Below are 13,411 nucleotides of genomic sequence, written 5' to 3'. Positions count from 1 at the left end.
GGCTCTGTATTGCACGCTTTCTGCGCTTTGCGCATTTGCTGCGTCATGTGGTGTATGTTGTGCTTTGGGTGCTCATTGCGCTGAAGGTGCTTGGCCCCGCAATTGCTGCTTGCAGCTATATTTATGGATTGTTTTTTTTGTAGATTTGTTATCTGTCTTCAAAGGGAAGGCAGCTTGGAGGATGCTACAGCTACACAGGGAGAATTTCAGCAGCTCAGTTTCATACTTGCAACTAATAATGAATAATAGTGAGTCTGTGTGAATCCCAAATGTTTTTGTATATATATTTGAAAGTAAATATGTTGTAAATAACAATAAGTTAATAGTTAATGGTCTATTTTTAAAACAAGATAAATGTTGGATTCTTTGGAATAGAACCATAGATCTATCTGTCACTTATTCATAGTATACTTCAAGATGCCCTGAACCCACAACAAAACCTACAATAATATCAAAGATCAATATATAAGACAACTTACATTATTTTACGTAATAGTAAAATATTTTTGTACTCTGTGTGACCTATGCTCTCTCTAAGGTGTGTATGTTCACTTTGTAGCTGGTCTTAGCTGGTCAGGGTGGGAGGACCATCTTGAACCAGCTAAGACCAACCAACCAGCTTAGTCAAGCTGGTTTAAGCTGGTGGGTCAGCTGGTTTTCTAGCCTGCTGTGAACTGTCACACCAACAATAATACCATAAACATAAAATATTAGGTAAAAGAGAGTTGTGCATGCTTTCTATTTTAAGCACAGAATTCTGTCTCCCTTATCTTTAAAAAGTTTGCTAGGGATTTTTTGCAAGACATTTTAAACATATCCAAAAATAATAAGTTAACTTCTGAATGTGTTCATTTCGTTGTTTTATGTTTAGAAGACAGTGGAAAGAAATGACATCGCAGAGACACACACCAAGAGACACACACGCAGCTGAAGCGAGTTTGACTGACCCCCACGGGAGATCGGGCACGTGCATGGAAGGTCGTGCACGCACACACAAACATGGAGCACAGCATAATTACAACTGTTGGATTAAAATAAAAGTACTTTGTGGTATACAATGTTTCTCGTGTCTGTTTCATGTTTTCATTGGTTAGCAGGGAAATAAAATGACGTGCTGAGGACTTTAGGCGAACGTCCCCTGGGGACCTTTTTTTGTTAGCTGGGAGCTGGCTGTCCAATGACATGGTTGGCCCAACGTTGGCCCAACATTGTTTTAGTGGTTTTTAAGTTGGCAGAAGGTTGGTAAGGTATTTTTTAGGTTGGCAGAAGGTCTGCTGGCCGTCCAATAACATGGTTGGCCCAACGGACAAAATTACGTTGGGCCAACGTCAGCACCCAACGTTGGCCCAACACAACAACAAACGTTGGGCCAACGTCTGTTTGCTACCTGGGTAATCCGATATGTCCCAACGGGTAATATCCACAGAGAGAGGAAAACAGAGATCCAGAACTTTCAGGAGAGAGAGAGCAGGAACCGAGAGAGCATAATCCTCAACCGAGTCCTGGAGGCAAACATAGTGAGTACATAAACCAATAACAGGATCAAAGACCAACATAAGTCAGACACGACATGGCAGCGATCTTCCGGAAGAACAAAACGAACGGGCACAGAACACAGCACACCTGAACCTAATATAGAGAGAGACAAACACGCAACAGCTGTAGAAAACAATCAGGGATAATGAGAAGGGAGGAGACAAGGAGTGCCCACGTGAGAGACAAAAGGTACACAAAAAGAAAGTGCAGCTGATCACACTGAAGTCCTAACATTTAATTGCTGTAAATGTATTGATAGCCCAGATGATCAGTGTAATCTTAAAGAATATTTTACAAATATGCAAAAAAGGCTTTGTACTTTAAAAATACTTTAAATAGTAGCCTAATTTGTTGGTATTTGAAGAGTTTCGTTGCAAAACGAGATAACTCCGTTTTTTTAATTTTTCAGAAAATCTTGTTGTTTGGTTGTGCATTCCAATTAATATCAATTCAACTGCAGTTGGCTTGTTTTGATTCAAACCTTCATAACTTAAAAAATACAGCTAGTAACACCATAAAACAAAATAATAACATGATAACATAATAATAATTTGACAAAAATGTTAAAAACTGAGTTTTCTCATTTTGCAACGAAACTCTTCATTTAAACCTTTAAAAGTTTTCCTTCAGGAAGTAAAAATAGCAAGCTTTTAATTGTTGTAAATGTGTGGATAGCCTACATGGTCAGTGTAATCTCAAAGAATAATTTACAAATATGCAAGAAAAGGTTTGTACTTTAAAAATAATTTATTTGGAACAAACAGGAGATAAATTCTGAGCGTTATTCTGAGCGTTATTCTGACTGCCTGTTTATGACCTACTGCCTGTTTATCTGTTTGCTGCCTCTGGATTACCCCTTGATATTGTTTGCTTGGATTGGACTGCCTATTGTTATTGACCTGTCTGCCTGTCTCTGTTTACCCATTTGCCTTACCTCTTGGATTTGTTTGCCAGATTGGTTTGTTTTAGTGATCCCGGTGTTTCTGCGTCTGCCTTACAGAATCAAATGAAAAATTGGTTTCAAACTTTCATTTTTCAATTTTCATGAGTACTTCATGAGACTTATTTTAATTTTCCGTGTTTGCGTTTGCGGCTGGAATGTACCATTATCGCCGTGGGTTGGGGTATATTCCACTGCCGGTCACGGACCCACAGCGCTATCACGTTAAATCTCACCATATTTATCTCCTCTATGTATATTACCCATTTATTAAATATATTTTGAATAACAATAATGCCTGTAAACATTTATCTATCGGACCTCGGTTGCTGTTTTGTTTTTTATCAGTAGATGACGATGTAACGGCCTGGCAGTAAGTGCATGCACTCGAGACGTGATGGATAAAATTCTGCCGCAGTTCAGCCTGCATAATGGCTCAAAGTTTAATTATGTTACCCCGAGATATTACGAGGTAGTGAGTCAGGTTTGTAACCTGAAAGTTGCCGTTTCGAGTCTCACGGCCGGCCGCTTGTGACTGACGTGCCCTTGAGTAAGGCACCTTAACCCAATTGCTCCCCTAGTGATAATTGCAACATAATTTACTCATTAGGATAACTAATAGGCCTTACTGGATAGGCAGGTGGGTGGGCCTAGCTGACAGGTGGGTGGCCTATCTAGCTTACATGCATTTACATAAAACTTTTTCAATGTGATCAGATGATATCCTGTCATGCAGTTTAATTAAACCTTTAAAATGTGATCAGATGCTACCTGCTATTCAGTTATATTAAACCTTTGCATTGTGATCAGATAATATGCTGTCATTCATTTCAAGGGCATAACTTTGGGTCTACCATTGGGGTGGTTAAACTCACGGCATATTTATTTATTTATTGAATAATTTCTTGTGTAAAAGGTAACATGCTAATTTGCCGTTCCTGTATTATAAATACATTGTGATACTTTAACTGATTTAGACTAACGTAAATGCAGCTGTTCACTTGACTATTTATGCCATAATGACACAAATTAAGTGTTTAAGCACTAGCCAGCAGTGGCAGTTTCCACATTTTTTGTGTGTTCAATATTTTATCAAAAAAGAAACAAGAACTTAAAGATTAATCAATTCCATCACTGTATTGGCACCTACATGCAGCAAATGTATTATGAACAATTCAACTCTCAATACATTACACAATACAGGGTGGCACACTGGAGTGCAGCTTGCACCTTTATTCAGAACAGATTTCACATATTGGTGGGCATCACAAAAACTCACCATCCACTAACAAAATCTAAAAAGCATGTAAATACAAAAGAAGGCCTATCTGTAAATCACATTTTAGGTATGTTACAACATATTTGGCTGCAACTTAACACACATACCATTCAGATAAAAGACCACGTCTCAGTGTAAAATAAATGCAAAATAATGATTTTTAAAAGAAGGAAAGAAGGAAGTGCAACACTGAATTCCATATTCCATTCAAAAACATGACTGAGTTTCTAACTATACAAAGCTTAATGCAAATGGGTGTGTCCCTTTAAGAGGTCCAATTTGTCCTGATGTATGTGACACACTGCAACATGGTTCAGCCTCTGCTGTGTCATAGTTGTGCGTAAACTGGGAGCTGTTTACACTTGGTATTAAGATGTGTTTTCATCGATCGGATCACAAGTGGACGAGAGAGACAAATCACGTTTACTGTACACCTGGTATTTAAATCTGTCTCTTTTGTCCACTTTCGACCACTTCTGTCCTGAGTACTTTGAGGGGGTGGTCTGGCGAGACGGGTTGGCGAGTCTCTCTGCTGTCATTCAAACGCGAGCGGGAGTAATGATGAGTTTATATGGACGCAAACTTATATGTCGGAGTCCACTGCTTGTTTATCAAGTAAACATGCTGCACCGTGTTTTTACGTGTATATGTTAGAGCTTTCTCTGAATTTTCAGCGCAATTGATGAAATAGGATCGCGCAACTTTCACACGCTTTCAAAACGAAAATACGGAGATCAGACGTTCAAAATGCTGCTGCCAGATTTCTGTCTAGTTCTCGTAAATATGAACACATCACTCCAATTCTCAAATCTTTACACTGGCTGCCGATCTCTCAAAGAATTGATTTAAAGATTCTACTTTTTGTCTATAAGTCTCTTCATAATACTGCTCCTCTATATTTATCTGAACTTCTTCATCTCTACACCCCTAGTAGACATCTTCGTTCTTCTGACCAGGCTATGCTAGTGGTCCCTCGTGTACGGCTAAAGCGCAGAGGAGAGCGTGCCTTTTCTGTGGCTGGCCCGCGCTTATGGAACTCTCTGCCTTTAGAAATTAGGATGGCTCCCACCGTCTCTAGTTTCAAGTCCCGGTTAAAGACCCATCTTTTCTCTCTAGCTTTTTTATGATTACCCAGGGGTTCATGTTTGTTCATTTTATGGTCTATTATTTCTTTTTTTTTTTAATTGTGTATTTTATTATATTTTTCTGTCCGTGTTTTTTAACAGTCTATCTACTTTTATTTTTTATCCTTGCTGCTATTATTCTTATTACTGTGTCTATGTGTGTATGTGTCAGATGCACTGTAAAGCACTTTGGTCAGCCATGTGGCTGTTAAGAAATGTGCTATATAAATAAAGTTGAAGTTGAAGATTAGTTTTTATCAATGAAAGGCTAAAAATAGCGCTTTTCACCGTGTGTTTGCGCCAGAAGTCAGGAAAGACGTAAAACGTTGTGCTTTGTAGCCTACTACCAAGTCCTTAATCGTCTAACTTAGAGCACTAAAGATCATCTGCCTCAGAGGAGGAGACTGGTACGAAGGAGTATTCTGATCAGAGTTTCAACTTCAGATCCTAATATAGCTAACAAATTTATCCTTTTCATCATGCACCGTCAGCTTTCTCCAACCATTCATCCCAGCCACTGCGCACGCACAAAACAGTGAACAAACTTGGGAGAGAAAGCGGGTTGGGTAATACCACCTTGTCGGTGCGGGGGGGGGGGGGTACATTACAGATTATTTAAAATATAATACTATCTTTCTTGCTGGCAAATGAAATTAATAAAGAAAACGAACAAAAGTGTTCATTCGTAATTTTTCAAATTTGTTTTAATTTGAATGATGTGATGATATTGGGGGGGGGTCATATTAGCTGGATTTTAAACCCCTGTGCAAATTACGCGCATGATTCATTTACATTAAACATTTACAATGGGATCAGATGTTACCTTTCTCATATGCAAAGCTTTGAAATTTTTTTTACCTTTTGTGATATGGAAGAGACAATTGTAAATCTTTTTTGTGAGTGTATTTGTGTTAAAGCCTTTTGGAATGATTTATGTACCTATCTCTCAGAAAAAAACTTAAAATATGCATCAACACTTTTAATATTATTTTCTTTTATCACAATTCAAAACATTGTAGGCCTATTGAGTATATTATAAATCTTTTTATTTTATTTGGCAAATTCTTTATCCACAAATGCAAATTCCCCAGAAAGAAGCCCCTCTTATCAGTATTTCTGGGCGATTATAATTCTTACGTTTTGTCTTTGTTGGGCATAAAAAACAAAAAATCTTTCAAAGGTCAAAAACTGCTTTCAATGTTTAAACCTTTTATAATTCCCCCCTGCGTTTCTTCTTTTTTTTCCTTTCTTTCTGTTGTTGTTGTTGTTGTGCAAGTATTTTTTCTATTGTCACAAATGGGAACATAATACAATTTTGTAAGTCCTTTAAAACTGTTGAATAAAAAAAGGGCGAGTTCCGGCGTGGTCACGTGGAAAAGTGACGTCAATGCAACCGCAGAGACATCCCGGAAGTTAGCGGAATGTGGTTCCCTTACAAAAAGCCCATTAATTTTCCCCATAGACTTTTAGATTATTGCAAAAAGTGTTTAAGAAAAGTTTATGACACACGTTTTGGCCAACAAGTTAATCATAGAAGATGAATGCTAATTTTATGAAAAGGAGGAAACATATATTAGCATCTTATTTTGAACAATACAGCTATAAAATAACTAGCAACAAAGCACAGCAGAATGTTCCAGTGTTTTCTTCTGCATTTATTAATGTAAAGCGGCTTTGAAACAATTAAGCAATTGTAAAAAGCGCTATAAAATTGGGTTGAATGTCAGGCGTCATAGATCGTGTCCCTTTTTTTTTTTTTTTTTTTGCAAGAACAGAACATACATACAAAAACATTGACATACAATATCGAGACAATATACAGAGAAAATAATGATAAATAATAATAAATAAATAAATAAAGAAGAGGACAAAGGAACAAAAAGAAACAAAAAAAAAAGAAAAAGTAAAGAAAAAAAATAAAGGGGCTATCACCTAAACAGTATCAGATGAAGAGGTCAAAAGTGGAACAGATCCTAACTGTACTTATGGCTTTCTTATTAGTGGAGGCTGATATTACATTCAAGTAATTTTGCAGATCTTTCAGGAAGACAGAAAATACAGGTTTAGAGTTAGAGAATTTACATTTGTGAATGTAAAATTTGCTAAGAAAAATAATTAAATTAACAATAAAGTGTCATAAAACCCAAATATAACGTTTCTCAAACGTACTGCAAATCCTGGCAAAATCTTACACTTAACAAACACATCAATATCTTTCCAGAACTTTTGTACGTAAAGACATGACCAAAACAAATGTACAACGGTTTCATCACAAGTCAAACAAGATCGTGTGCCTTTAAAGAATTTCGTCATATCAGAATGACGTAGATCATGTCCCAGAATGCATCACGTGACACCGCTTTGATAGTAACCCATGGCGGGTATTTTCACGCGACTGTTTGCTCGAATCATGAAACATTTTCTATACTTGCTGTTAGTTAAATCTCTGTTTTTTTTCTAGAGTCTAGAAGTTTGTATGAGTTAGTAATAAAAGTAAAAGCCCTGCCGAAGTCACGCGTGTGAACTAATGTGAGACACGCGTGTCTGTGTGAATAAACTGCAGCATCTGTCAGAGTTTCTTCTACGTTGGATGCCACCTGCCATAAAACATTAAGAAGAATTATTTCTTCAGGAATCAGATGAATGTGTGTTATACACCGATAATAATCTGACAAGCACTGGAAATACAAATCAATCTCTTTGTAATGGCAAACCGTCGCTTGCTCGTGCAGGGTCTAATAGTCCTCGTGGTGGTTTTCACCTTAGATCTGACACGCGCTGCTAAACTAAACATACCTAAAATTTTATTACCACTAGCCAGAACTACCAAAATCAACTTTACACTGGAAGCAAGTGAAGGCTGTTATCGATGGTAAGTACATTGAACAGAATTTAATGTGTTATATATAGTAGCTCAGTAATGAATTGTGATTATTTTTATTGCTGTTTTCTTGCACTATATATATTAAGTTCAAATACCAAATAACTATAGGTCTGATAATATACTATTTATTTATAAATAACATTTTAAGATTTAATATTTATGACAGTAAAAAAATGATGTGTAAGTTACTGTCAGGCATGTGTTCTTTGTTTTTATTTTAACGCTGTAACGTTATATCCAGGTTTTATTTCAGTAACTTTGAGTAAAAGGCCCAATGACACCGATATTTGTTTTCTCAGTAACACTTGTTAACATGAACTAACAAATGCATTTTAAAATAAAAAGATTAATACATACTGTCAAATTACATTGCTTATTGTTTGTTCATGTTAATGCTAATTTTTACAAATGAGATGTTGTTGTAGTGTTTTTCACCATTGGTTGCAAACTACAAATCCACAGCTGACTAATTTCATATAACTGTTTTGTAAGAACACAATTGAAAGCAATGAAATACTTTCAGGAAATAGTTACACTCAGGGCCTAAAACTAATCTTTTGCCACACCTGCAAATTGCCGGTGACCCAAAAATTTACTAACCATGTTGTTTTTAAACTCTACACTAACTAAACATATTTAAGTAACACTATGCAAATAATGTACTATGTATTAACAGAGCATCGGTAAATACAGAACACAGCAGCGTCTTAAAAAACTTAAACTTAAACAGTATTTATGCACCTGTAAATGTACAAAACGAATGCAATACAGAATGCAATGAATAATTATTTCTGGCATTTTCAATAGTATATTAGTAGATAAATGAATGTGTATCTATAAAGTATGAAAACGAATAAAGCTAAATTAAGCTGGATAGATCATTTTTAGTCAGACTGATTTTTCATCATTTCAGATCTCTATAGACCATTTCAAACGATGTAAACAAGACTGGTCCAGAAACACTTCCTGTTTCAGTTTGTGACTGTTTTTTATTTTATTTCACATATATCATTATATTTAAGATTTTTGTTTAACTTTTTGATTCAGTTCTATATGTTCTGTTGGTTGTTTTTTTATCCCAACATTTATCTAGTGTTAAAAAACTGAAACAGGAAGTGCTTCTGGACCAGTGTTGTTTACATCTTTTGAAATGGTCTATAACAACTTACATTATATCCCGAGTGGTACTTGGTTTGAAAATCTGTATAAATAGCCTATGCGAGTAAAAAAAATTACAGAACAAAAATATTTAGCTCACGCGGACCGAACGAAAAGCCGTTAATTAAGCGGACTCTCTGTAACATAGAGGACGTGCTAAGTCGGCAGATGATCATCAATGTTTATAATGTTTCACGCAGAGATACTGTTGATGAAAAACTTTAATATCTAAATGCCCAGGTAAGAGTCAACCCAGCTAACACAAATACGTAACTGTTACGTAACGTCGACGTAATATGATGACCTAACTTACGTCGTGGCGACGAACCCGAATTTGTGAAGTAGTGTCTTACCTGAAAAAACGAAATTTCCTGTCAGATGAACATCCTGTCAGTGCAGCAAAAAACACGGTTTATACTGTCGGGCGAGATTCTGTGAGCCTTAATAAGTATGTTAAAATGTTGTTTATAACTCTTAAGCAACTAAAATAAGTTCTTGTGAAATTTAAACGGGTCTCAGTTCAGAGAAACGACCGGTCCTGACTCCTGTTACGCGGTCGCGCGTTCTGGTCAAGTTCAGCTGGGCGGGAGGCGCGTGCTGTTTCATGTTTCCCATGTAAATGGCAGTTTGTGTGTATTTAATCTATTTTGACTTATTTAAGGGAAACTTTGAGACTGAAAAGTTTTAATAAGCTAACCTAAATAGAAAAAGAAATGAATGTTTATATAATTGTAAAGGTAATGAAATTACCTCCCTGGGACGTAACAGTTACGTTGCCAGTAAGTTATGAAATTACCAAAATAGTACAAATTTATTACTTAACTGGGATTTACTTGGTTTTCTTGCGACGTAAGGAGTCTGTACTGGCGACGTGGTGATTTGGTTCTGTAATGGTAATGAAATTACCTCCCTAGGACGTAACGGTTACGTTGCCAGCTGGTAAGTCATGAAATTACCAAAAATGACCAATAAATTACGTAACTAGTACGTTGTGTGTTAGCTGGAAAGTGTTCAGTCAGTTAATTATAAAGCCACCTGCGTTATTGGCTGCAGCTTCCTATCCACAGAGCGGACGCTGTAGATACACAAAGAAAAAAACCTATAAAAGTTTTTATTTGAAGTGGTTTTAATTAGAGCCCGACCGATTTATCGTTTTGCCGATTTTATCGGCCGATATGAGCCTGTCGCAGATATATCTGTATCGGCGTATAAGCCGCAGATATGAAGCCGATATGAACGTTCCTTACAGAAGACATTAAATGCTTATGATAGATGTAAGTACTAGGGCTGTCACTTTTTATTCAATGTTCGAATATGCATTCGAACATGACGTGAAATATCCGTATTCGAACTATAAATAAACCATCCGGTTTTTAAAATGCCATGTGTAGCGCATTTTTTACAGTAACACCTCGTAATAGGAAGGAGGCTGAGAGTGAGACCGACGACTGCAACTGTGCGCAAGAGAGGGAATCAAATTGGACCAACATGAACCTCATGTGCATGTCAAGATAGAATTATAGTTTGTATATAAAATGACATATTGTTTACAGTGTTAAATATTATAGCAGAATAAAAAGCTTGTGTTAATACGTCCGCATTATGAAATTAGCATGTATGAAGATAATTTCATCATTTTTACAACGCAATGTAAACTTTATATTAAACAACAACAGCATTTGGCTTGTAAACAGATTTTAAATGATCATGTGCTGACTGTCGCGCGTCACATACACGACAGAGTCAAGTGAGATCTGCTTAACTCAGTGGTAAGTTTAATTTCATCTCAAATATCAAATGGTTTGTGCTCTCTATCATTGAAAACGGGCAAGCAAACAGCACGCGCAGGGTTAATGTACTTGTCACTGACGGCTCACAAACGCGCAGGATAGGCGTTGTATATATGTGTGCTTGTTGTCAATGAGATTACTTCTCACAAACACGCTCAAGCGCGGGATATGTGTGCTTGTCAATGACGGGCATTAAATCCGCAGAAATCCGCGGAGTTTTCTGCCGAAATCTGCGGGCGCGAATTCCGTTTGGGCTCCTACTCCTGCTGCTGTCCAGGTTGTCACGTTATTGTCTGTAACTTTTCTGAATCATTTTTTTGTAAACTTCTGAATCAAGTTTTGTATTCATAAGTTAATAACCTGCTGTTTCAAACATTAAGTAAAAAGGTAATCCAGACAGCCCAGTTTCAGTTTATGACTGTCACTAGGGCTGGGCGATATGGCAAAAATGTGATCTTGAAATAAAAAATCCATATTGACCGATAACGATATACGATTTCGATATAAGATGCTAATGCTTCCAGCTTTAAAAGAGTATGCCAACAATGACTGAAGCCACAAAAAAAAGAGGGTTCATTAAATAAATGTTTTTTAGACAGCCAAACCACTTCCATATAACAGATTTTGTGCTACCTTTTCTGTCCACAATTTCATCATCTTTGGATAATTATGTATTACACATAGGCCGATGTATTTTGGCTGTGTCACTACAACAATGCTAGTGACAACAAGCAACCAAATCTTTAATTTTTCCACTTAATCATAAGACTATTCATCTTGTTTTACTATTCAGGCATCTGTATTAAATGTAAATATTAGTTATAAAAATTGTCTGTCAAGATGATTTAACAATGGCAATAAATACAAATAATACACTGCACAGTCCTCACTTTATGAATTAAATGTGTGCAAAATGTATTCAGTTAATACTAATAGTAGTGAGGAGTTTTCATTTTTTGTGTGTAATGAACATTTCTGAGACAGAAAGCAGCAGGCTACTGTAAGACACAAGACAGCTTTAAAACTGCACTGTTTCAATATACTGATAAACATACAGCTGTTTATATTCACTTAAACTAAAAAAGAAAACACTGATTGATCACACATGTGTTTACTGGTCTCATGAGCCCTCGTATCAGAGGAGGAACATAGCTATATGAGATATACACGCTGGTAAACAGATGGCAAGCGCGTCGCGTTGTGGAAACGCATAGTCACACACTCGCGTGCTCACCAAAGCTTTTAAGCTCGCGGCCGGCGCATGTTTTTTAATTGTTTCCAATGGAAGCTTGGCGTTCTTCGAAATAAGCCAGCAGCTAGCGGTTTTCTTCCGCGATGAAAGCCGCCGCACGGTGGTTTTTCCGCGTTCAGGGCTGAGCGCCGAGAGTTGAATATTCAACTTCGAGTCAAAAGCTCCGCTCATAAAAGTCAGTTCTCACACGGCCATCCAATTACAGTGTAGGAGGGGCGGGACATTACCACAGCACCCAACCGACTCACAGCTGAAGTATCACAGCTACCAAACCACTCGGCTGAAATAAGCTGGCACTCAGCTGAAAAAAAAAACAGCTGGCATTCGGCACTGTCCAGGCGTTTTCAGCCGCGTTTAAAAGTTTTGGTGTGCACAACCCCACAGTATATTCACTGCAGCGGTGGATCGGCTACTTTTCTTTATCTTTTCTAAATTTGTAAATGTTGTGTACTTTCAAAGCGGTGCAGACATATGTGCGTGCAAGATGGACGCGAGAAGAAACGAGAAACAGACGTAAGTCCAACATTACACAAAAGTACTGATCAATCCATATTGAGTAAAAATGTCCGGCGCTTATAATCGTTATCGATTTAAATTTCATCACGATTCGATGTGATATCGTTTATCGGCACAGCCCTAACTGTCACTGTTAATAATTTTGTGATTGAATCTCCATTACGGTGGGTTTTGATGCGCGCCTTTGGGGGGGTTGGGGGTTGCCCAGATATTCGAATATATTCGGATAAATTGCATGATATTCGAAATCCGTTCGAATTAGATTTTTCTCAAAAGTGACAGCCCTAGTAAGTACTTGTTTGTCCAGCAGAGTGCGCCCTACTGGTTGCTAATGGTGACCCAGGTCACTCACTGTAGTGACACCATCCAACTAGGCTTGGGCGGTAAAACGGTAATATGGTATACCGCGGTAGTGGTGCAACGGATCGCAGTTGATCCGTGATCCGTACGGATCACGACCCACGGTTCGGCTCGCATGTGATTCGCGGATTAATACGCAAATTTAAATAGGGAAAGTTTATAATATGTAAGTGTTATAAAGGTTTGCAAATGTTAACATTCAAGTGATTTTAAACAGTTTAACTGCAAAACGGCGCTAAAGTGATCAGTTTACTTTACGCACAAACGCACGCGTGCGGTTGAATGCGTCCGGTCCAGCTCGAGTAAGACGTAATCATCCTTCAAAGATCAGAACTCTTGATGTTTACATTTCAGAGAGTTGCGCTACTCTCTCTCATACTGTAGTGTATTAAAATACATTTGGCTAATAGAGCAATGAAAAACAACGTAACGTTTTTATGTGGGACGACTGTAATGCTACGCCGTCTGTAATTCGCCCTCTGTCTGTGTCTGTGCGCTCGTTTAAGGGGACTCGGTAGTGCACAAACAGAGAGATGCAGTCTGTGCACATTTGGTCTTAAAGAGACAGTAAG

The 13,411-nt window shown here is 37.4% G+C and overlaps 1 protein-coding gene across 1 annotated transcript in view; it reads left to right on the top strand.

The window, feature by feature from the left end:
- Nucleotides 1-7,235: 7,235 nt before the first annotated feature.
- The window catches only part of nup210 (nucleoporin 210), a 231,503-nt gene continuing 225,327 nt past the window's right edge, over nt 7,236-13,411 (top strand). Inside the window, exon 1 of the mRNA XM_073812225.1 lies at nt 7,236-7,751. Within this exon, the coding sequence (XP_073668326.1) occupies nt 7,585-7,751 (167 nt within the window). The 5' untranslated portion in view covers nt 7,236-7,584. The remainder of the gene's footprint in view (nt 7,752-13,411) is intronic.

This window comes from Paramisgurnus dabryanus, chromosome 16 (assembly GCF_030506205.2).
Source record: "Paramisgurnus dabryanus chromosome 16, PD_genome_1.1, whole genome shotgun sequence".
Classification (NCBI taxonomy): Eukaryota; Metazoa; Chordata; class Actinopteri; order Cypriniformes; family Cobitidae; genus Paramisgurnus; species Paramisgurnus dabryanus.
The sequence above is the reverse complement of the archived record's forward strand: the minus strand, read 5'-3'. Positions and strand labels throughout refer to the sequence as shown.